We start from the raw sequence: 23,953 nt of genomic DNA, 5'->3' as shown, positions 1-23,953 counted from the left end.
CATGCTGTGGGCCCTGTGGGCTGCAGTTTTAGTTTTACATACTCTATAGTTTCTCTTTCTTTCTTTCTTTTGTGGATATATGTCAGTTGGGGGACTTGAACTCTGGGCCTGGGTGTTGTCCCTGAGCTCTTCAGCTCAAGGCTACCTCCATACCCCTTGAGCCACAGCTCCACTTCCTGTTTTCTCTGGTGGTTAACTGGAGATAAGAGCCTCATGGACTTTAGTGCCTAGGCTGGCTTTGAACCTGGAACCTCAGATCTCAGCCTCCTGAGTAGCTAGGATTATAGGATTGAGCCACCACCCCGGCTCCATGGGGCTTCTTAGCTGGTGGAGGTCTGGCTGTAGGGAGGTCTGCAGGTAGAGGCCTTCATGGGACTCTATACTTTGGTAGGCTGTGGGCCATAGCTGTCGGCAGAACCCTGCTTTCTCCAAAGCATCTCACTTGATGGAGCCCATCAGCACAGGAGCTAGGGAGGAGAAGACCAGACAGAGGGACACATGGATGGCCAGGGAGGAAGAGGGGGTGTCAGCTCTGCCCATAGGATGTCCTCATAGGGCCTCATGCTTCCCAGAGCTCAAGGGTCAGGGCCTATTTTTACACCCCTTTGACAGAGAAGGAAGCCAGGCTGGAGAGATTAGGTGTCTTGTGGCTCCACAAGCTGGGACCCCAGAGGCCCAACTTGAGTGATGGTGAAACTCTCAGAACTGGAGACAAGAAGGAAAGAATGGCAGGCTAGCGGGTGCTGAGGGCAGCCAGGACCCCACCTTGGCTCTTCTCACTCGTGCAGAGAGGCACAGCCCCTGAACAGGGTTGTAACATGCAGCCTCTTCCACATCTGCTTACAGATTTACCTTCTAGAAACTCCACCCACCTCTGGGCCATGTGTGGTCCGGGGAGGCGGCAGTGGGAGGGGAGAGGCCTGTTCCTGGAGGACCTGGTTCTTGCTATACTCTAAGGGGTCACGTGGGATCACAGGAGGCCGAGGGATGGTATTGGGGCCTGGTTGTTTTGGTCATTTGTTTGGCAGCCCCAGACATTGCCCAGCTGCTAAGAGGATAAGACCACCTAATGGAGACTTTCCAATTTATCTTTGGGGTGAGAGTGATAGGCTCCACTGCCCGTGCTTGGACTCTGGGGCTCATGTTCTCTCTCCCTTGGCTTTTTCCATTTGTAGCTGGCACTCTACTACTTGAGCCACACCTCTGCTCCAGCATTATTGTTGTTGGTTCATTAGAGAGATGAAGCCTTGTGAACTTTTCTGCTGACTTCCATCGGCAGATCTCAGCCTCCTGAGAGGTTGCCGGGCATGACTCACTCCAGGTGGCCTTGAGGGCATCTTGGGAGAGGGTGAGAGGCCCCATCTGCCATGGCTGCGAGTGCCCAGGATGAGACTGCCACAGTGGCTACAGAGCATGGAGGGGGCCTCTATGTGTGGCTCCATTCCCAAGAGGATGCTCCCGTGTGTAAGTTCCAGGCGGGGGGCTTGCTCTGTTCCTCCTGTGCAGGTTCCAGATGGGGAGCTTATTGTCACGTGTGCAGGTTCTAGGTGGGGGGCCTGTTTGGTTCCACACATTGATGCCCCAACTGCCCCCTGCCCCTACGTCTTGCCAGCACCTGGTTGAGGAGAGTTAGGCAGCTGTCATTCTCAGCAAGAAGGGGAGGGGAAGTTTTGGTTCTTCCAGCAAACTTTTTTTTTTTTCCCCCAGTCCTGGGACTTGAACTCAGGGCCTGAATTCAGGGCCTGAGCGCTGTCCTTGGACTTTCTCAAGGCTAGAGCTCTACCACTTGAGCCACAGCACCACTTCTGGCTTTTTTTCTCTGTATGTAGTGCCGAGGAATGGAACCCGGGTCTTCATGCCTGCTCGCCAAGCACTGAACCACTAGGCCACACTCCAGGCCCCCAGCAAACTGTCTCTAAAGACCCGGAACCTTGGCTCTGAGACCTAGAGTCCCTTCCCCCCTCGAGCCTCAGTTTCTCCGCTGGGGAACGGGTGTCAGGGGAGGAGGGAGGGGCGCGGGCGCCGGCTTTCCCGCTGTCAGGTAGCTCCACGCAACATGAACTGAACCCCGGGGGCCCAGGGCTGGGGGCCGCTGGGCCCACTCGAGGAAAGCGCAGCCGTGCCGCTGGCAGGCCCAGGGCGCACGGAGGAAAGGCTTGCTTTGTTTCTGACGTGGTAACTGGGTTCTACCGTGCAGAAGGTGGGTTCACCCCGGGGCTCCGGGGTGGCTCGGAGCCGGAAGGGCGCGGGCACAGCTGAGGACACCCGCGCGCCTCGCCAGCTCGGAGGCCTCCGCGCCGCCTCCGCCGCCGGCGAACTCGGGCGCCCCGGCTCCGGGCGCCCCAGCCCGGGCTCCGCCCCGCCCTCCTCGTCGGCGCGCCGGCGAGGGAGGGGCGAGGCCCGGCTCCTCCCCGGAGGCCCGCCCCGCGCGCGCCCCCACCCGGCTAATTAGGCGCGCGGTTTGTTTACAAACACGGGCTGCAGGCTGGCGCGCGCCGCCCGGCTCGTGCGCAGCCGGGGTTCGAGGGCGGCCCCTGGGAGCTCCCGGGCACCCGGGTAGGGATCCTGCCTGCGCTCCCGCCTTTTTTCCGCGCCTCCCCAAGCGCCTAGGAAATTCGCCAACCGACGCGCGTCCCGCCTGCGAGGAGAAGAGCGTGGCGCCTGCTCGCGCGCGTGGGGTGGCCGCCGGGGATCCCCGCGGGGCAGGGGCGGGAGGGCGCCGCGCCCCGCCCCCCGCGCGCCCCCCCTTCCCCCCCGGGCCGGGCCCGCTCGCGGCCGGGTCGGCGGGGCGGGCGGCCGGGGGCGCGCGGGGCGGGGCGCGGCGCCGGCGGGGCCGGGACATGTAGTCCGCGCGCGCCTCGGCCTCCCCTGGGCAGCCCCGGCACGGACTACGACTCCCGCCAGGCGCCGCGGCGCAGCGCATGAGCCCTGCTCGGCTCCGGCGCGTCTATTATGCTGCCGGGGCCGGCGAGCCAAAGAGGAGCCGGCCGCGCGGGCCGGGAGGGGACGGCGCCGGAGCCGCCGAGGCCAAGTACGCCTTTCTCTCGCTTCTTTGCGCGCGCGGGAGGTGGGCGGCGGCGGCAGCGGAGGGCCAGGCCGGGGGCGCGGCCCCGAGCGCCCCTCGCAGCCCCTCGGCGCGGCGGGGGAGCCGGGCGCTCGGGGCCACCGCCGATCGCCCGCCCGCCGCCTTTGTGCGCGGTCGCGGTGCAACAAAGCGCGGCGGCCGCCCGGGGTCGCGGCGGCGGCGGGGGCGGCGCGGGCTCGACTTCCCTCCGCCCTGCGCCCGCGCCGTCCGGGCCGCCTCGTCGGGGGCTCGGGGGCGTCGCCTCGGCCGGGGCGCGCAGCCCGGACTTGGCAGGATCCGCGCGCCCCGCGCCAGCTCGGCCTCCACACGCCCTCCCTTACGGAAGGGAATTTTTTTTCCCCCCTTTCCTTTGCCCGCCATCTTCGGAAGGGGACAGCCCGGGAGGACGCGGCGGGGCAGTGCGCGCGGCGTGCCCGGGCCGCGGCCGTGCGCCCGGGCGCCACTTTCCCTGCGCCCGCCCGGGGATCGCCGCGGCCCAGGCGGCGGGGCGGGGGGGGGGGGGCGCGGGGCAGGGCCGGGCCCAGGCCTGGGCTCAGCGCGGGCTCTCCGGAGGGGTGGCGGCGGTGGCTTCCCCCAGACTTACGGCCCTGGAGCTGACTTTGCACCCCTGAGAGCTGCTGGATGATGATTGCAGCCGGGCCCGGAGGAGACCCAGTTCCCGTTTTGAAATCAACCTGAGCAGCGCTTAATCCCGGCGAGGTGGAGTTGGCGCGGGAGCGGCGGGGGGCTTCCCTCCTTCCCGCTGGGGTGGGCACCGGCTCGGCTGGACAGTGCCAGCTTGGCTTGGGGGGAATGCGCAGCCCAGACCTTCCTGGACACGGCCCTGGGCCCGTGTGAATAAAGCTGGGGGCTCGGGGGACCCCCCCCCCGTTTCCACTGGTTGCTGTGAAGGGTCAGGGCCGCCGTGGAGGCCCTGGGCGCCTCTCTTGCCCGTGGGGTCTGGGGCACCGTGGAGACCCACCTGGTCTCTTGTGAGTCCTGCCGTGGGGCCGAGCTGTGTCTGCCCTCCTGGCTTTTACTTGCGAGCTCTCCGCTCAGAAGTGCAGAGCTGGCGTTTTGCTCCTTACCTTCAACTTGGTCATTGTCTGCAGAAGTTAGAGGGGGTGGGGGGGCATCGCTGGGCCCACGTTGTGATGAAGACACCCCGGACTCAGACCCCTGCCCACGCTCCCCCTGCCCTCCCCCAGTGAGCGACTTGGTCTTCTTTCTTGCCTGTGGGGTTGAAGACTTCTTTAAAGTGGAGATTGGGTCTGGATCTAGGGGTACCCCTGGGGAGATCCTGAAACCTCCTAGCTGTTCGGAGGTGTTGGGGGGGGGGGCTTTCATTCCCACCGCCCCAGGCCCTGAGTTGTGGCCTCTATTTGCAAAGAAAGGTCGGTGTTTGTCCTGCACTGGCCTGGTGTGCGGGTGGTTACCGACCAGGAGAGATAAGGCCCGGGGGTTGTGGGGAAGCAATTCTTTCTGACCTTGCTGGGAACTGTCCCAGCTGGGTGGAGATCCAGTGTGTCCAGGGAGGATTTGAAAAGTTTTCTCAGCTTGGATAGTTAGCCCAAGTCTGATTTTTTTTTTTTTTTAGAGAGTGAAGTGATTGGTTTTCCTCCTTGAGGCTGTAGCCTGCTTAGAATAGATGAGGGGTTTGTAAACATACCCCCACCGCCAGGCGGTCTTCCCCAGAAAGTGAAAGCTGGCGGAGTGTGGGAAGGGAGGGGCCAGGCCTGCATTTGCCTGTGCCTGGGCTCTGCCCGCCCTCCCTCCTGCCCACCCTGGAGCTCTGGGCCCTGGGCCTCTCAGGGTTGCTGCGTCCACTTCCTGGTTTACAGTGGCACAGCCTGGGGGGTGGTGGCCCAGAGCTGCCAAGTGGAATGGTTGGTACAAGACTGTAACAGCTGTGGTGCGCCACTGTTAGGTGGGGAAGATCTCGGGGTGCTAGGGGCACGTTAGGAGCAGGAGACCCCCACCTTGCTGCAGTTGGGGCAGCTTGCCTGAAGCCACTCATCAGGTCTCATATATTCAGAAGCAGTTGGCAGGGTGCAGGCAGATCCCAATTGCCTGTGCCAAGAAGCAGGAATCTGGCCTTTCCTTACTGTGACAGATAGCCTGCTCCCCATGGGGAGAGTCAAGGTTCCTGTGGCAGCTTGGGTCCCTTCCACCCAAGATACCGCAGAAGAGGTTAAACAGCTAGGTGTCAGTGTATTTGTACCAGGGGCTGCCTGTCTGGACCTTGTGTTTTTATGGCCACTGCTACCCACTGGGGTGTCTAGCCGCAGGTGCCTGGAGCCCTGCCTGGGGTGGCATCCCCTTTTGGTGGCTTAAGGTTTCTCCCAGCCAGTGTAGACCTGGGTTCCTGAGGACTTCATGCACACGTCTGTGTGTGGCTAGGGCTGGGTGCTTTTAGTATGAGTGGCCTTGGGGTCCCTCTGCCACCATTTGTCTCGGGAGGGGCTGGTTCTTCGAAGGCTTCCTCTGTGTGGCCTGGGGAGGCTTGGGTTAGAGATGTACTTCTCCCTGCCACAGGCCCCAGGGTCCTGCAGACTCTGTTAAGTGTGGGGGGGACTTCTCTGGCTACTTGAGAAATATTACAGGCACAAGGGACTGGGCCAGGTGTGGAAGTTGGGTTTGAAGTTGTGTTTCCTAATCTATATCCTGGCATTTCTTTTTCTTTTGTATGTATGTATGTATTTATTTATTTATTTTGCCAGTCCTGGGCTTGAGCTCAGGGTCTGAGCACTGTCCTTGGACTTTTTCAAGGCTAGAGCTCTACCACTTGAGCCTCAGCACCACTTCCAGCTTTTTTTCTATGTATGTGGTACCAAGAAATTGAACCCGGGTCTTCGTGCATGCTAGGCAAGCACTCTACCACTAGGCCAAACTCCCAGCCCTGTGCTGGCATTTCTGCAGGCCATGCTGCGTGGCCTATGGAGGAGTACACAGGTGGGCCCAGAATCTGGCGAGGAGGGGACCCTGTGGGTCCCTGTACTGGGGCATTAGGGTCCTAAAGCTGGGATATCCTCAGCTTCCTTGGGGCTGAGTGAGGTCCTTCCTGTGCTTTGCTGTACATGGTACTGACTCAGATTTGGTCACAGGAGCTGCTGTCATCGAGGGGTAGAAAAGTGTGGCCCAGCAACCTGGGTGGCTCTAGGTGGGGTCCAGCTGCCCACTGACTGCTGGCATCACCAGGCAATGACCCAGGATGCTCACGAGGTCCTGCTGGGGCCAGCCCTTTGTGAGGTCAGATGTGAAGCATTGTATCTGGGAAAGCACTGCTTCTGCCATGCTCAGAGCCTCAGATCTGTTGTAATCTGCCCTGGCCACACCTCAGGCTTGTCTTCCTGGCAGTGGCAGCAGATCATCCACCTCTGGACAGCTAGACAGGGCCAGGAATGCTCCTGGCCCTTCTGTGTACCTGCAGCTCTGCTTCTCAGCCCCATGGCCTCTCTCAGCCTCACTGCGTCTGCGCAGTAGGTAGTAACTGGCTTCTCAGGACCAGGAGGAGGAGGAGGGGGAGGAGGGCGGGGCCAGGATGAGACAGCTTCAGGTAGATGGCTGGTCAGGGTGGCACCTTCTCTTGAGCTTGGCTGACACCCGCCTGGAGAGGCAAATGGGAAGGTGGGCAGACTGAGCAGCTAGCCAGGTTATCCATTTGATTGTCAGGCTGCCAGAGAAGAGCACAACAGGTAGGATGCAGGGTGGAGGGGGTCACTCAGGCTGGCCAGTGAGGCTGCGTGTACACCTCGCTCCCCCCCAAGATGGCCTCTTTTGAGATGTATATGGACCTCACTGCCCCCTCTGTGGTTCCTCAAGCTGTGGCTCAGCCCTCGCTCCCCGTGCAGGGTGCTCCCTCCCTTACAGTGTGGTTGCTCAGCTTCCCATGGAAGCCGCTGGCCAGGCCTGCGGGGCCCCGTCTTACCGTGTGGAGGATCCACGGGTGAAAAGCATCATTGGTCTTTTGCATCTTCCTTGCTATTTGCTTGCCTTGGTGGTTAGAGCTTCACAGGGGCCAGGGTGGAGATCCTTTACTGCCACGGTGGGACGCTGTGGAGGTCAGAGCAGGGAGGGCTGGCGTCCCGAGTGTGTTACTGGGGTGTGAGGCGACAGGCCCGAGGACAGCCTCGCTGTGAGGCTGAGGACAGCCTCGGGCGGTGTGGGGAGCCTTCACCAGGGGAGCTGTGGCTGCGAAGTCAGCTGTTCTGAGTGTCTGCACCCAGTGTGGGGTAGGCAAGCCACTCAGGGCCAAGGGTCCCCTGCCAGGTGGGGCCAGGCAGCTGTTGGTGGCAGGTGTGAGCTGACTGTAGTATGCATGGGGCACTGGCCAGGGGCCCCCTGCAGCAAAGCCCAGACATTGCCTGTCCAGGAGCCCCACCCAGTCCCGCCTGTCCTGCTCTGGGACTGCCGAGAGGCCCCCAGCTCTTGGCCACCCTGGCTTCACAGAAGGAAGCAGTTGGCTCTGTCTGTCACTGAGGCTGGCTCTGACAGTGGGATCCAGTTCCCAGGGTCTGGAAGGCTGGGCTCCAACGGCCACCACCAGGGGCTGAGGCCAGCAGCCCATGGTAGCCCTGGGAGGAGTCCAAGCCGGGCTTCCACTCTTCCCATGTTGTGCTGCCCTGCGTCTTGTACCTCTTCCCCTCTGCGCTGCCCCTTCCCCTCCCCAAACGGGGAGCACATGCTAGGGTAGAGCAGGGAAGGCGCAGGGGTGGGGTGTAGCCACCAGGGCCTCAGTGGCTGAGCGGGGAGATACACCAGGTAAGGAGGGCCTGCCAGCACCAGAGACTAGGGCGTGGAGACCCTGTGTATATGCCATCCTTGGGGTACAAAAGGAGCCAGCCCTTGCCTGCCTCTTGGAAAACTGTCTTGAAGCCAGAGGATCTGAGCAGCTCAGGAGAGATAGGGAAGTAGTGCTGTGGCTCAAGGTGGTAAAGCCCTAGCCTTGAGTGAAGGATCAGAGACAGCACCCAGGTTTGGAGTTCAAGCCCCATGACTGACAAAAAAATGGAGGGGAGAGGAAGGCTAGCTTGGGTCCTATGCTTCCTCAGCCTGTCCCCCTGCCTGGCTCTCTTCCCCCTCTGCCTGTGTGCCTGTCCTGCCTTACTGTCCACTGTGCCCCCTGCTGCTTCCACTTGAGCCCAGGACCACCGGCAGACGCTCTGGGCCCCAGGCAGGAGTGCCCAGGGACACCTTGTGGGGGTCCCCGGGAACTGTGCTTGTTCTGCCGCTTGCTGTCCCATCCCACCCGTGGTCACAGCGGGCTTCCCGGACAGGCCTCCCAGCTTGCCTTCTGCTGAAAATGGGGCCTGCGTTACCCCAGGTCCCACATTCCCCAAAGTGGAGAGGCCAGGCTTGAAATTCCCACATAGTCTGAAGACTCCTTCCTGTGGGTCTGACCAGGGCCTGCCTTGTGGAGAGGGGCCATGTCCTAGTGTCAGTGGGTTTCTGGCTGGCTCTTCAGCAAGCCTGAGGCCTGGACTTCAGTGCTAGCCCTTGGGTTGTGGCTTCCCGGTGCTCCAGCAAGCTTTGCGGGGGCTGAGGGGCAGGCAGAGCCCTGGAGCTTCTGGAGATAGCCTGTCCAAGGCCACACTGCAAGGTGGGAGTTCTGGTAGGGTTCAGCTCCTCCTCTGTCCACTATGGTTTGTCACGGGACTGCCCCTCCAGAACTGGTGTGAGGAGCTGGACGTCACTGACTGGGCATGTGTCACTATGTCCAGTGTTGGGGCGTCAGTCTGCTACCCCTCTTCCCCTATGTGCTGTTCCAGGCTCTCCCAGAACCCTCTGACCTGGGCTTTCACTACTGTGTTCAGACTTGGGGTGCGTCTGAGTTTCCCCACTGGGCAGTTTCACATCCTCTCCGAGACGGTTGCCCCTTCAGGCTGACTTTCACTGACATGTACTGGGAGGCCAGCTGCCAAGTGGAAGACCTGGGGACTGTGGGCCTCAGGGAGGTTGCAGAGCCTCAGTCTCCACCCATTATACTCCCCCCCCCCCCGCCTCCCCGGCATGGGCTCCGTTCCTGCTCTGCTGTACCTAACTAGGTCTCATCCAAGTACTAATCCACACGTGGTCCCCAATCTGTCTCCAGAGGAACACGGCTTCTCCGCCCCAGTTTGCAAGGCTGGGTGAGCTGATAGATGGCAGGGTGGCCCGCTCCAGGGATGCTGTTTTCAAGAAAGAGCCTCCTGGAGTTAGAAAACTTTTTAGCCCCACCTGCAACAGTGTCTGTTCCAGATAGGGAGCAACTTGAAGACCAGACTGCCCCACTCTGCGCCCTGGGGGCGGCCTTTGTGACCTGTAGATGTGTGCCTTGTGCTTGGGCTTGAAGGAGGTGGGGTCTCTTTGGCACCCTGCTGCTCCCTCTCAGTTCTGACCACCCGCCAGTGTCCGCCATTCCTGCCTGGCTTTTCTCAGGGCACAGGCTGTGATTACCAGGTCTGGGGGTGTGGAGACACGTGTGAGCATGCTGCGTGCAGTCCAAGGCAGTGCAGGAGCCCCAGATGTCCGACCTCTGAGGGGTGGCGCTGACTGTCTTGTGTCTGACCCCTGCACATGTCTTTAGCCTCTCCATTCCATGTCAGCCAGCTCCACACATGCTCTGTTCCTAGAACTTGCGGTGTGAATCCCTGAAACCCAGAGCTTGTGAACATTTTACCTGCGGCAGCCATCCCCAGAGTAGAAGATGACGTCTGCACCCCATGTGTGTTTAGTGAGCGTTTCTAGCAAACTGGTCAGAGGCCCAGTCCCCTCGCCCTGTCCACCCTTTGCTCACTGCAAGTCTCCTTCGAGGGCTACTAACGGGCTGTGTTGGTCACACTCCTCCCTTCCAGCGGCACAGAGGCCTCGGTGGCCCCAGGGCTCTGGCCCTTGCCCTTGCCCTCAGGCCTCAGGACCACTGTCCTGCACCTTGAAAGATGAGCTTTTCCAATTCCTTTGTAGCAAATCCGCAACTCTCCACAACAAATAGAAGGCCGTCCTTTCTCTGTCTGCTTGTCCCTGAAGACAAGCCAGTTTGATCTGAGATGCTGCTTCAGACCTGGGGGTGGAGGTCTGTGGGAGGGACCTTCTCTTGAGTGCCCTGCTTTGTGCCTTGGTCTGAGAGTTGATGGTTGGGACACGTGACCCAAGCAGGCGCTGGGGAAAGGCCAGGCTCTGGCCCAGTTGGGAGCAAAAGAATGAGGGACACTGGGCCTGGTCCATTTGGTATGTTCCAAATGCTACTTCTGAGATTCTATGTCAGGGTGCAGCCCCTCCTGAGTGTCCAGGGTATTACGGACACCTTTTGGTCCAGCCCCGAATCCCATTGTCAAGGCCAGCTTTAGCCATTGGCCATGGTGGAACCTCTTGGTTTGTGATGGTCAGATCCCAGGCTCAGGCCCCCAGGGCTCGGGTGGTCCTTCAGGGAAGTTGCTGGGGAGCAGGGAGCCTGAGTGCCCCTCCCCCAAGACCGAGAGTTCTGAGAGGGACCCGCAGCCAGCTCCTTCCTGGACTGCCCCATGTCCTCATTACCTCTGCCCCATGTCCTCTCGCTCTGTGGTCACCTGGTGTTCAAGGAGCCTGGCCTGGGGAGACCTTGAGCTCTGCCCTTTCCCTGACTCTCCCAGCATGGGTGGGTACTTCTAACCTGCAGGCTTACATGCATGCCGTGAGGGCAGGGACTTGGTCAGGCCCACTTCCCACACCTCTGGTATCTTTCTCCATGCAGGGGGGATGAAGAGGCAAACTTGTCAGGAAAGCACCATGCTGGCAAGGAATGATTGTTCTGCCCCTTGGCAGGCACATGCTCTGTCCCCTTTCTCCTGCCTGTCTCCTGGGGCCCCTGTAGGAGCTGGCTTTAAAGTCCCACTGCAGCCCCTTGTCTTGTTTGTGCTGTGGTCTGTTTTAGCTTCCCTGGGGAAGGCACCAAGACTTGCCTTGCCTGGCTCTTCCCTGGCACTGTCCTGGCACTGTCGCCAGCGTAGTACCCTGTACCCACATTGCCTGGTTTGTTCTGTGCTGGTCTGCTTGGTTGCAGTGTCTTCTGGTTCAAGGTCAGGCCAGGCCTTCAGTGGTGGCTCGGGCTCCCCAGACTTGTCGTCTGAGGTGATGTGCAAATGCTTGCCCCAGCCCTTCCTGCTCTCTGCCAGCCCTCCCCACTGGCCCTGGGCCGCTCGGCTCACCCATCAGGGAAGAGGCCTCTGGAGTGCCCACCCTACCACTGTCCTGCTAGTCTCCACCCTGGCCTTCTGAGGTGGAGGTTCTGGAGTACAAAGGGCCTCTGCTGGGAGGGGCGTGGTCATCACCCCCCAGGTGGAGGACGGCCTCGGTCTGCAGCCTTGGACTCAGGGGTACCCCACCTCTGGCCAGTTTCAGCCCTGAGTCCCTGGACCCTTGTAGGGTCCCTGCTCTGGGAGGCAGTGGGGACACAGAGGAGGGCCTACCCTTTTGGTCACAGTGGGTGGTGTGGCATTGCCTTTGGGAAATGCAGGGACAGGCCCTGGATTGGCAGAAGGCAGGGCTGCGTTCAGCTTCAGATTGCTCAGGTCCCAGTGGGGAGTTCTCGTAGGTTGCAAGAGGCCTGGGCGGAGTGGAAGTCAGCCATCAACAACTCCTGAAGGAGGGTGAGTGAGGTCCAGTGTGGCTGTGGAGGCCACGTGTCTCAAGGCCCAGGTCACCCAGGGGCTGCACGCAATGTCAAGTCAGGTGGAGCCCTGGTGGATTTGATGGGGCATGTTAATGGGACCTGGGCCATTGCTCAGAGTTGTACTGTCCTGGGAGTGTGTGTGTGTGTGTGTGTGTGTGTGTGTGTGTGTGTGTCGCCAGGCACTGTGAGGCAGGATTGCTGGGACTTGCAGAGAAGTCCCATGAATGACAACAGGCTGGTGTCCACGTGGCCTTTGGCCTGGAGAGGAGGAGGAGGCTTCATGGCCCTTGGCTGCCGGTGTCTGTGCAGGGCCTGTGCCCGCAGGGAGGGCAGGCTGTAGACACCTAGGGAGCCACAGTCCAGATGCACAGGAGGGGCGGGTGGGCAGAGTGCTGGTCTGCTGTGACTTGGAGGGAAGAGTGTGAAAAACCCTTTCTGTGCTGGGCTGGCAGAGCTGGGTGGAAACAAACCTCTAGAGAATAGGGGTCAACGAAGTCTTCACATCCAGCTGTCTGGGAAGAACCCCTGATCAGCTTCTGGGGTGTACATTCACCCACCCCTTCGGATTGCAGGGCCCCCGGGGTAGCAAGCCAGCCCACAGAATCCCTCAAGTCTTACAAGTGGCCAGAGACAGTGGCCAGGAGCAGCCACTGTCTTTCTGGCAGCTACCCTGAGCCTCCAACTCTTGTAAATAGAAGCAGAGGAGACCCCCAGATGGCAGTGAAGTCCACTGGCGAGGTGCAGTCCTGGCTGCCCTGGAGATGGCCCCTCGGGGAAGCGTGCAGTTTGTTCCAGGTCTCTGAGCAGAAATGGGATCACAGTGCACACGCAGCCGCCCGGCTTGCTCCACAGGAGAGGAGGGGTTTGAGTGCAGGGGTGGCCTGTACTTCATACTCGGATACACGGTACTCCTGCTGCAGTACCTCTTGTGCATAGCACCCCTGTTGCTTTCCCAGGAGTCCTGGCTTTCCTGGGATTTGTGGGGCTGCTGTGGCTGCTGTGTATATTAAATGTTCCTGGCAGCCAAGCCAAGGTCTGGTGGCATCTGCACAGGTCCCTTGTTCACTGGGTGCACAGGCAACAGCCTGTTGGTCACAGTAGCCCTCTCTCACCATCCTGGTTGGCCCGAGGCCAGGCATGAAAGAGCCAGCCGCCATCACAAACCCCGGCTTGTTCTCCTGGTTACGTTAGAACCTGGCTCTGCGCGCCACTCGAGGGGCCCCAGCTCCCCATGCCAGATGTGGGTCTGCGAACCTCTCGGTTGCTGCTGGCTCTCCCGCCTCAGTTGTCGTTTTCTGTACTTGACTTGTTCCTCCAAACATCGCCACATCCACGAATAGTGTGGAGGGTTGGGTAGGAGCAAGCTGGCCCCAACGAGTCGGGGGCCACAGTGGCCGCGAGCCAAGGGCAGCCAAGTCCTCTGTATGCCTGCCTGCCACTGCTTGCTCTGTGTTCCCTGTCCCATGTCCCCAGCCTGGGAGCAGATGGCCCATGCCTGCACTAGGCCACTGTCAGCCCTCTTCAGACCCCACGCCTGGAGAGCAGAGCCTGGGGCTGCTGTCTGGCAGACTTGGTACACGTCAGGGCAGGAGGGGAGGCTGCTGGTGATGGTGGTCTCTGTCCCCTTCATCTCCTAAAGGTGCTGTCTGGTTAGGCTCAGAGATGGGATGCCAGGCCTCCTCAGGGAGCACAGACGCCAGGGCCTCGCTGAGCCACTGCCTTGAGGGCAAGTGAGCAAGCTGCCAGAGAATGTCCACGACCACCGCGGTTGCCCCTGCGGGGATCCCGGCAGCCCCGGGCCCTGTGAACCCACCCCCACCCGAGGTCGCCAACCCCAGCAAGCCTGGCCGCAAGACCAACCAGCTGCAGTACATGCAGAACGTGGTGGTGAAGACGCTGTGGAAGCACCAGTTCGCCTGGCCTTTCTACCAGCCCGTGGACGCCATCAAGCTGAACCTGCCTGTGAGCTGCGCCCCCCCCCGCCCCGCCCTCTGGGGTCCCCTCCCAGAAACTGGCCTAGGCTGTGAAGCTGGGTGACAGCTGTAGTCTCTCCCCACGTCCCCCAGGGGCAGGAAAAAGGGTGGGAGCAGGCTGGGAAGGGACTTAGAAGCTAAGGCCCACCCAGCTTTGTTTTTTTTGTTGTTGTTGTTGTTTTGTTTTTGTTTTCTGCTGGTTCTGGGGCTTAAACTTAGGGCCTGAGCACTGACTGTCCTTGGGCTTTCTCAAGGCTAGCACTTGAGCCATGGCTTTTTGTATGTATGTGGTACTGAGGAATTGAACTTGGGTCTTTGTGCATGTGTGCATGATAGGCTAGCACTTACCACTGGGTCAAACTGCTGGAACCCCACCCAGGTTGTTGTTGTTTTGTTTTTTTTTTGTGGGTCATGGGCTTATACTCAGCCCGGGCTCTTCCACTCAGGGCTACCGCCCTACCACAAGAGTCTTACAGGGCTTTTTAGTGCCCGGGCTGGCTTTGAACCTCGATCCTCAGATCTCAGCCTCCTGAGTAGCTAGGATTATAGGTGTGAGCTATCGCGCCCGGCTCCCACCTAGGTTTTTATTTCACGAAACTAGGTCCAGACCTAGGGGCTGTCCAGTTTGTCTGTTATGTCCACTAGAAGTCCGATTGTTGTGTGTGTGTGAAACTAGTGTCCACTGTTTTTTTTTTTTTTTTTTGCCAGTGCTGTGGTTTGAATGCTAGGCCTGGGCACTGTCTCTTATGAGCTCTTTCGCTCAAGGCTAGTACTCTACTACCTGAGCCACAGTGCCACTTCTGGCATATTTTTTTTTTTTTTTTTTTTTTTGCCAGTCCTGGGCTTAGACTTAGGGCCTGAGCACTGTCCTTGGGTTTTTCTCAAGGCTAGAGCTCTACCACTTGAGCCTCAGCACCACTTCTGGCTTTTTTCTATGTATGTGGTACCGAGGAATCGAACCCGGGTCTCGTGCATGCTAGGCCAGCACTCTACCACTAGGCCAAACTCCTGGTCCCCCACTTCTGGCTTTTCGTGTTTATGTGGTACTGAGGAATTGAACCCAGGGCTACTTACTTTTGATCTGAACTCAGACAGAAAACCTTAAGAGTTGGAAATAGACTAGCACTTGGTGGCTGGCGTTCTAGGTTCAGCTTGATCCCTTGTCCGCTATAGGTTTCAAATCCCTAGAAGATGTTAGATTTGGAGCCAGGAGTTTGGCCTAGTGGTAGAGTGCTCGCCTAGCAATCCATCCGGGTTTGGTTCCTCAGTACCACATACATAGAGAAAGCTGAAAATGGTGCTGTGGCTTAAGTGGTAGAGGGCTAGTCTTGAGAAAGACCAAAGACAGTGTTCAGGCCCTGCGATCAAGCCCCAGGACTGACCAAAAAAAAAAAAATATTAGATTCAGTCTCCAATTGTAGACCAAGTCAAGGTTCTGGCCAGTATCAGAGATGAGAGAAAAATGTGGAGTTTGTAGCTGAGCTGGGTGCTGGTAGCTCACGCCTATAATCTAGCTACCCAGAAGGCTGAGATCTGAGGGTCAGGTTAATTGCTTCTCTCCAGTTAACTACCACAAGGCCGGAAGTAGAGCTGTACTGTAACTCAAGTGGGTAGAATGCTAGCCTTCAGTGAAAAAGCCTAGGGACAGCATGTAGGTCCTGTGTTCAAGCCCCAGAATTGGCACCAGAAGAGAATTTGGAACTGGTTGACCATATGACCACTCGCTGCCCCCAGTCTCAGGTCACAGTTGACTTGGAGAACTTAGCTAAGCCTCATTGTTGTGCTTGGAAGCAACCGTGCTGTATCCGTCCGTAACACCTCTGAAAAAATCTCTTTCCTAGGATTATCATAAAATAATAAAAAACCCGATGGATATGGGGACAATTAAGAAGAGACTAGAGAATAATTATTACTGGAGTGCAAGTGAATGTATGCAGGACTTCAACACCATGTTTACAAATTGTTACATTTATAACAAGGTAGGTGTGGGGCCCCAATGGTTGCTGTGGGAATCTCTGGGGCAACTTGGCTTCCCAGGCAGTCTCAGGGGGGCATGCGTGACCCATGGTCAGCCAGCGCCCGTGGGCTGGGGTACTCTCTAGCAGCTTTGGGGCTCAAAGCACTTTGCACACACCCGGGTCCCCTGGCTGCCTCTGCTTGTGGTCCGTTCAGGGAGGCTGACATGGCCCTTAGGCCTTTGAGACATGATCCTGTTTAAAACAGCAGTGACTCGAGTGTAGGGAAGAGAATGAAACGAAGTGCTATATTATTATTTATTATTATTTTGCCCATGATAGGGCTTGAACTCTGGACCTGGCTGCTGTCCCTGAGCTCTTCAGGTCAAGGTTACCGTCATACCCCTTGAGCCACAGCCCCACTTCCCATTTTCTAGTGATGAATTGGAGATAAGAGTCTCACTGCACTGACTTTTGTGCCGGGGCTGGCTTTGAACCGTGATCCTCAGATCTCAGCCTCCTGAGTAGCTAGGATTACAGGGGTGAGCTACCGTGCCCAGCTTACTTTCCAAGATGTTCCACAATGAAATACACTCATCCTTCATTGCCAAGTCTCATAACAACTTCAAGTAAATGTTTTCTTGAGCTGAAACCCACTGTGTCCTTTGCAAGTGTGTGGCTTTCTTCCCAGCAAGTGACTGGGGCTCTCTGTCTTTAGCCCACAGATGACATAGTGCTAATGGCCCAGGCCTTAGAGAAAATCTTTCTGCAGAAAGTGGCCCAGATGCCCCAGGAAGAAGTGGAATTGTTACCCCCTGCTCCAAAAGGCAAAGGCCGGAAGCCGGCTGCAGGAGCCCAGAGTACAGGTGAGTAGGGCAAGGCATTCTCTACTGCAGTCTCAGGAAGTGGGGCTGTGGCCCAAGGGGTAGGGTGGTAGCCTTGACCTGAAGAGCTCAGGGACAGTGCCCAGGCCCAGAGTTTAAGCCCCATGGCCCATCAAAAAAAAAAAAAAAAAATGGCCTTCTACTGCAGTCTCAGAGGTTGGGCACAAGCCCCTCAGCCACCATGAGCTGTGTTTGGGACAGGTGTGACAAGCTTACAGGTAGCAGGTCTTGGCTGACCTAAGGCAGGGTGGTTTTTGATGTGGCCACTGTCATGTGTGTCTGTCCCCTGTCCCATGTCTCACGCCTGTTATATATATATTTTTTTTGCCAGTTCTAGGCCTTAAACTCAGGGCCTGAGCACTGTTCTTGGGCTTTCTCAAGGCTAGAGCTTCACCACTTGAGCCACAGCACCACTTCTGGCTTTTTTTCTATGTATGTGGTACCGGGGTATCGAACCCAGATCTTTGTGTATGCTAGGCAAGCACTCTACCACTAGGCCACACTCCCAGCCCCATCTGTTATATTCTTGGCGACTACTTCATAAGAGCACCGGATGGATTCTGGGAGCCTGGGGTAGGTGCAGTGGGGCAAAGTGGGTGGGAGAGGCCTTGTCTCCATCTGCTTAGATAGTTACCTAGTAGAGTCTGAGATCTGAACCAGATTTCCTATTTTTTGTACTAGTCCTAGGCCCTGAACCCAGGGCCTGTCCCTGAGCTTTTGTGCTCAAGGCTAGCACTTTCACCACTTGAGCCAGAGATCCACTTCTGGTTATTTTATGGCGGTTGTTACTGTAGAGGTGATATAGAGAGGTTACAGTTGCACAAATCAGATGAAGAGTACATTTCTCTTTGGACAATGCCACTCCTTCCCGCATTCTCTTACACTTCAGACTTTTACTGATGATTAATTGGAGATAAGAGTCTCCGCCAGGACCTTCCTGCCTGGGCCGGCTTTGAACTGGGATCCTCTGATCTTACCCTCAGTAGCTAGGATGACAGGTGTCAGACATCAGCTCCTGGCTGCCTGCAGCGCTGACCTTGGCATCAGAGTGTGGGCGTGGCTTGACTTCCCTCTCAGGCAGGCGTCTTGAGGAGCAGCAGCATCTTCAGTCTGGGGTTTGGACCTGGTGTGCCCTGACCGGAAGAGCTGAGCTCCCTGTCCTTGTCTTGAAGGTACGCAGCAAGTGGCTGCCGTGTCCTCGGTCTCTCCAGTGACCCCCTTCCAGAACATGCCCCCCACCGTCTCCCAGACGCCCGTCATTGCTGCCACCCCTGTACCAACCATCACTGCGAATGTCACATCCGTCCCCGTCCCCCCGGCTGCGGCACCGCCTCCTCCCGCAGCACCCATGGTCCCTGTGGTCCCTCCCACGCCGCCTGTGGTGAAGGTGAGCATTCCTGAGGCCACCATGGCCACGTGGCAAGGTTGGCCTGGGGTGGAGGTCCTGTGGGCTCCTGTGGCCAGAGCGGGGGTGGGGGGCGGGGAGCAGGGAGTGGGGAGTGGGGCGGCGTGCCCTCTTCTGAATGCTGGCTGTGTAGAAAGGCTCTTTCTGACAGGAGACCGAGGCTCGAGCTGGGGGCCACACAGCTGGTACTGGTCAGGCTGGACTTGAACCCTCCCTAGAGTCTCGCCTAACAGCCTTGGCCTTTGCAGGCCACTGGCCAGGGTGGGGAAGGTGTGGGTGAGCAGTGGGGAGTGTGGTGGCCGGCGTCCACCTGCCCGTGGGTTGAGGGCCGGCACGTCTGTTCCCTGCTGGTGGGGATTTTGCACAGAGGGTGCTGTGCCATCCTGGCCAGGCCACACTCGGGCCCAGCACAGCGTGGGGGCTCCCTGTAACACTGGGGCTAGCGAGTCTCCGGCATGGAGCAGGGGCCATGCCAGGCACTCACACGCGTTATCTTCTTTAATTTGATCCTCACAGCAACCCTCTGGGGCAGGCAGTAGTCCCCCCTCTTACAGATGAGGAAGCGGGCGCTCAGGGGTTAAATGGCTCTCCCAAGGTAAAATGCCACCTCCATTGCTCTCCCCTCCCTGGGGCCTTCACCGCCTGCCCAGGCGGCCTCTCACAGTGCACAGCATGTCCCGTCTGCCACAGCCAGATGAGTCTACCCCGCCCCTCCCCGCCCCAGGCCCTCTGCAGCTCGTGCTTGGTGCTTGGCATCCTGTGGGTGCCGTTAAATGTCTGTGGTAGCCAGCTCGTGCCCCTGCCAACCTGAGGGCAGCAGCTTGGCTAGGGCAGTGACAGTGGGGCTGCAAATGGCAGGTGCCTTGGCAGCTGTCTTTCTCCCGGCCTGGGAGCTGTGGTGTTCCTGTTGGCTTTTCTGTCTGTCCCAGCTGAGTGAGTCTGAGGGCACACACTGAGCTGGGCTCCTGGCTCGCTGGTGATGTCCGGGTACTCCGGGCCCCTGCAGGCTTGGGGAGAGGCCCACACGCCCGTAGACTTGACATTAGACCACACCCAGTTGGCAGAGGTTGTGTGAGTGCTGGTGGGGTTGCTGTGCCCTGGGACCCCATGGAGTGTGCTTTCAGTACAGCCCAGCTGCGCCCGATCCAGCAGCCCCTGCAGTCCTCAGCTCAAACCCACTGTGGCTGCTTCACGGCTCTGGTCAGGCTGCCCCTACCCATCTAGCCCGGAATGCTCGTCCGTCTTTCCTTCCTTCCTTCCTTCCTTCCTTCCTTCCTTCCTTCCTTCCTTTCTTCCTTTCTTCCTTCCTTCCTTCCCTCCTTCCTTGTCCTGCTCGACTCGTGTCTGTCCTTGAAGTGCCAGCCCAGGGCCTCACCTGGCACTTGGCTGCTGGAGTCCTCCATCTCTTCCAGCCTCGGGGCCTGCCTGGCCTGGTGTGCCCATGTGGTGTCGGGGGATGCATATAGCACCTCACGATGCTCAGGGCACCCACTCGGACACTCAGGCCCTCAGGGAGGAGGGGGAGACAGAGGTTGTCCTCATGCCGGCGAGGATAGCCTCACCGCCAGCTGTGTGGCTTTAGGCTGGTGGCCTGGCCCCTCTGAGCCTCGGTGTTCTGGAACCTGAAGCAGGACTGTGCATGTGGCCGCTCACGCACTTGCTGGACACCTGGCAGGCCGTGTGTTCTCCAGAAGCTCAGCAGCGGCCAGATGCACCTCTGTGACCCGGTCCTCACGTCTGTCACCTGGTCCTCACGTCTGGTGTTCCCTGTTCCTTTGCTGTCACAGAAAAAGGGTGTGAAGCGGAAAGCGGACACGACCACCCCTACCACGTCAGCCATCACGGCCAGCCGGAGCGAATCCCCCCCGACGCTCACAGAGCCCAAGCAGGCCAAGGTGGTGGCCCGCCGCGAGAGCGGGGGCCGCCCCATCAAACCTCCCAAGAAGGACCTGGAGGATGGGGAGGTGCCGCAGCACGCGGGCAAGAAGGGCAAGCTGTCCGAGCATCTGCGGCATTGCGACAGCATCCTCAGGGAGATGCTGTCCAAGAAGCACGCAGCCTACGCCTGGCCCTTCTACAAGCCCGTGGACGCCGAGGCGCTGGAACTGCATGACTACCATGACATCATCAAACACCCCATGGACCTCAGCACTGTCAAAGTACGTCCCGGCGGCAGCCCTTCCAAGCTGCAGATGCCGTGGCCTTGTGTCCCCGCTGCTGCATCTGTGCTGCATGAGTGGCCGGCTTGAGAGCTGTCTGTGCACTAGTCGTGCTGCCCAGGGCCCAGCAGGCAGGGAGGCCCTGCCTGCCCGCTCCATGGGTTTGAAGCTTGGGCCTTCCTGTCCTGGTTGGGCCCTGTTCAATGGTTTCATTCCCCTGTTCTGTAACACCAGCCCAGGGATGCTTAGCTATGACCTCTGTCGTGGCTGGCACAAGGCATAAGGCTGCACACTGCTGCCCTCAAGTCCCAGGAGGAGGTGTCCCATAGCAAAGAGCCAGGAGAGAGGCAGGGACGGGCCTGGCTCCGCTTCCGGCTGCCTCTGAGCTCACATCCCACCAGATTGAAAGAAGAGGAGCAGAGGAAGGCATGGCAGTGGAGTCATGACCCCAGGCTTCTCTGTGCCCATACCAGGTCTTCTGTGTTCAGCCAGGTCAGTGCCAGGCAAGTTGTAAACAGAGTGAGCCGGGGCCAGCTTTGCTGCAGGAAGCATCCCGGGACTGCCCTGGGAGGAGAGACTAAGCCTGGAGCTGGCGAGCCTGGAAACTTCCAGAAGCCCCACTGCAGCTGGCATGGCCTAGTGTGGCCTCTCTATGGCCTTGCAGACCCGGACCTCCAGCATGGTTGGAGGTTCTGATGTTGGGCTCACGTTGGGTCCATAGAGTCACATTCTCAAGTCTTGTGCTCTGTTTAGCCTTCCTGTGTGCTCAAGGTGGGCTGGGGGGAGAAGCAGCCTGTTCCAAGGTGCTTATTCATGGTCAAGCCCGACCAGCCCCACTACACCCTTTTGTGTGCAGACCTTAGCAGGAAGGGGCACGAGGGAACCAGGCACGGTAGTCACGCCTGTAACCCTAGTTACTCAGCAGCCTGAGAGCTGAGGGTCACGGTTCAAAGCCAGCCCGGGCACTACAAAGCTGTGAGACTCTTATCTCCAATTGATCACTAGAAAATGGGAAGTGGGGCTGTGGCTCAAGGGGTAGGGCAGCAGCCTTGAACTGAAGAGCTCAGGGACAGCACCCAGGCCTGAAGTCCAAACCCCACGACCAACAGAAAAGAAAAGGAAAGCGAGTAGTGGGTCTCTGTCCTGACGTATGGAAATCGGGTATAAGAATTAGCCCTGTAAGGCACGGTGGCTCACACCTGTAATCCTAGCTACTCGGGGCTGAGAGCCCGACGTGGAAGTCCATGAGACTCTTACCTCTAACACCAGAAAAGTGGAAGTGATACTGTGGCTCAAGTGATAGAACATTAGCTCAGACAGAGTTCAAGCCCCCCCCCCCAAAAAAAAAAAACAAAACATAGCCCTAAGTTAGGCAGTGGTGGCTCGTGCCTTCAATCCTACTCAGGAGGCTGAGATCTGACGATCATCATTTGAAGCCAACCAGGGAAGGAAAATCCGTGAGACTTTGCAATTAAACACCAGGAAACCGGAAGTGGTGCTGTGGCTCAAAGTGGTAGCACACTGGTCTTGAGACAGCTCTAAGGCCCAGAGTTCAAGCCCCACCACTGACCCCCCTCTAAAGAAAGATTCCCCCCATGAAGAAGCTTCTAGGTTCTTCTGTGCCTGGCTCTTTGCCAGCCAGCCATTACCCTTGGAAGGGGCGGGGAGCTAGATGGCCTGGCTAGGTGTTTGGTTCCTTCTACTCATGCCCGGGCCCTTTTGCTGGCACCAACTCTGAGTTCCACAAAGTTGGAGTGAACCCTCTTCCAAGTATTCATCTTGATGTCCCTGACTGCCAGTCTCTACTGGAGAGAGCTCCCTCCCCTCCAGCAGCAGTCTGTTCTCCATTTGTCCCGATTATTGCCACTTCAAGATGCCTCCTGGCAGTCCCACTCCCACCCTCGCCCAGGAGACAGCCCGCCCCTTACCCCAAGCTACCCAACCCTGCTCTGTGTGCCCATGTGACCCCACCCACCCCACTATGGACTCGGCCTGCCCAGCATCAGCCTCAGGGGCCTGAGGGCCTTTGCTGCAGGGTCTCTAGGGGCCTGCTCCCTCTACCCCTGCAAGGGGCCAAGATAGTGCACTGAGGGCTTTCTGTGAGAAGCAAGTTGGGTGACAGCTACTGGCCTGTTCCCAGGGAAGAGGTGACATTGGCACCTGTAGCAGAACAGATTTGCCCAGTATGCATGCCTTGCTCTCTCTGGAGCTCCTGATGCTGGCCCACTAAGAGGAACTGGAAACTTTGAACAAGAAAGCAGCCCTGGTGGGACCAGCAGTGCTGTCCAAGCATGTCATGCTTCTGACTAGGGGCTGTCGTCTTTGGCTTCTACTTCTTAGGTGCTGGCCTAGGGGGTCCCAGCTGTCAGCCAGGCTGTCCGTGGGCCGGTGGACTTCCTGAGGTGTGGAGTTCTTTGCAGTGGGGTGTGTTGGGGAGTGCTGCCTGCTCACGCCCTGTTGCTTGTGTGTTACAGAGGAAGATGGACAGCCGCGAGTACCCAGATGCACAGGGCTTTGCTGCTGACATCCGGTTAATGTTCTCCAATTGTTATAAGTACAACCCTCCAGACCACGAGGTGGTGGCCATGGCCAGGAAGCTCCAGGTAACCTGAGGCTGGACGTAAATGTGATTAGCAGCTGAGAGTGGCTCCGTGGGGGTCCACGCCCCTGGCACCCGATGGGCGCACCATTCACACAACCCATCTTCTCTGCGTGCTGGCGAAAGCATGGCAGGCCCAGAGCCTGGTTCCAGGAAGTGATGGTGAACAGGCTGGCCTCTTCCTCCAGGAGCTGCAGACTGGTGTGGGAAGATGGCTGCCTGGCAGGCAAGGGCCTTTGTGGCGGCAGGAGTCCGTCGTGTTTACCTGCCTGGGCTTTGCAGGTGGGCCTGTCCTGGGGCTGGTGCGCCCTGGTGGGGATGGCAGGGGCGAGCCCTTCTCAGGCAGTAGGGACCGTGAGGACGGTCCACTTTAGGTCCAGCTTCTGCCCTGCTGACAAGGCAAGGCAGGCTGGAGAAAGCATGGGGAGGCACATTGTCTTTTGGGGGTTTGTCCTTTAGCTTGGGCACCGTGTGGCCATCCATACAGACCTCTCAGTAAGATGTGCATGCACACATGTGCATTTGGGTCTTACTGATAATCAGGGCACTGCACACCGGTTTCCATGTGGGTCCTACACTGGAATCTGTTGTGTGAACTTTTGTGTTGGTGGTGCAGGTTGCCTGTGGGCCAAGAGTGTGGCCTAGTGGTAGAGTGCTTGCTTAGCATGCACGAAGACCCGGGTTTGATTCTTTGGTATCACATACATAGAAAAGCCGGAAGTGCTATGGCTCTTGAGAAGGTCCAAGGACAGTGCTCAGGCCCTGAGTTCAAGCCCCAGGATTGGCAAAACAACAAAAAAACGATCAGTGTCCTCTGTGTGTGTGAATGCATGCGTACACGCTGGTACTGGGGCTTGAACTCAGGGTCTAAGCCTCGTCCTTTAGCTTTTCCATTGAAGACTGGTGCTTTACCACTTAAGCCACAGTTCCATTTCTAGTATTTGGTTAATTAAAGATAAGAATCTCTGGTAGCCCACGCCTGTAGTCCTAGCTACTCAGAAGGCTGAGATCTGAGGATTGTGGTTCAAAGCCAGCCCAGACACAAAAGTCCGTGAGACTCTTTATCTCTAATTAACCACCAGAAAACCAGAAGTGGCCTTGTGACTCATGGGGTAGCCTTGAGCTGAAGAGTTCAGCAACAATGCCCAGGCCCAGAGTTCAAGTCCCATGACTGACAAAAAAAATCTCATGGACTTTTCTGCCTGGCTGGCTTCTAACCTCAGTTGGCACCCAACGATGTCAATGTTTTAAAGATTCCAGCGTCAAAAGGCTTTTTCATTTTGGAGCA

The 23,953-nt window shown here is 58.4% G+C and overlaps 1 protein-coding gene across 2 annotated transcripts in view; it reads left to right on the top strand.

Annotated features, from left to right (window-relative positions):
• Positions 1-2,964: 2,964 nt before the first annotated feature.
• Brd3 (bromodomain containing 3) overlaps positions 2,965-23,953 on the top strand; it is a 28,365-nt gene continuing 7,376 nt past the window's right edge. The window contains exons 1-7 of one of the 2 annotated variants that reach the window (XM_090330896.1): positions 2,965-3,031; positions 13,330-13,652; positions 15,505-15,642; positions 16,391-16,484; positions 17,675-17,889; positions 19,695-20,066; positions 22,541-22,669. In XM_090330896.1, the coding sequence (XP_090187022.1) occupies positions 13,440-13,652; positions 15,505-15,642; positions 16,391-16,484; positions 17,675-17,889; positions 19,695-20,066; positions 22,541-22,669 (1,161 nt within the window). In that variant the 5' untranslated portion in view covers positions 2,965-3,031; positions 13,330-13,439. Of the gene's footprint in view, positions 3,032-13,329; positions 13,653-15,504; positions 15,643-16,336; positions 16,485-17,674; positions 17,890-19,694; positions 20,067-22,540; positions 22,670-23,953 lie in introns of both variants that reach the window. The other variant, XM_090330895.1, reaches the window with a different exon arrangement.

The sequence above is a fragment of the Megascapheus bottae genome, chromosome 3 (assembly GCF_031878675.1).
Source record: "Megascapheus bottae isolate mThoBot1 chromosome 3, mThoBot2.hap1, whole genome shotgun sequence".
Taxonomy (NCBI): Eukaryota; Metazoa; Chordata; class Mammalia; order Rodentia; family Geomyidae; genus Megascapheus; species Megascapheus bottae.
Note: the sequence above shows the minus strand (reverse complement) of the source record. Positions and strands in the feature narration are given on the sequence as shown.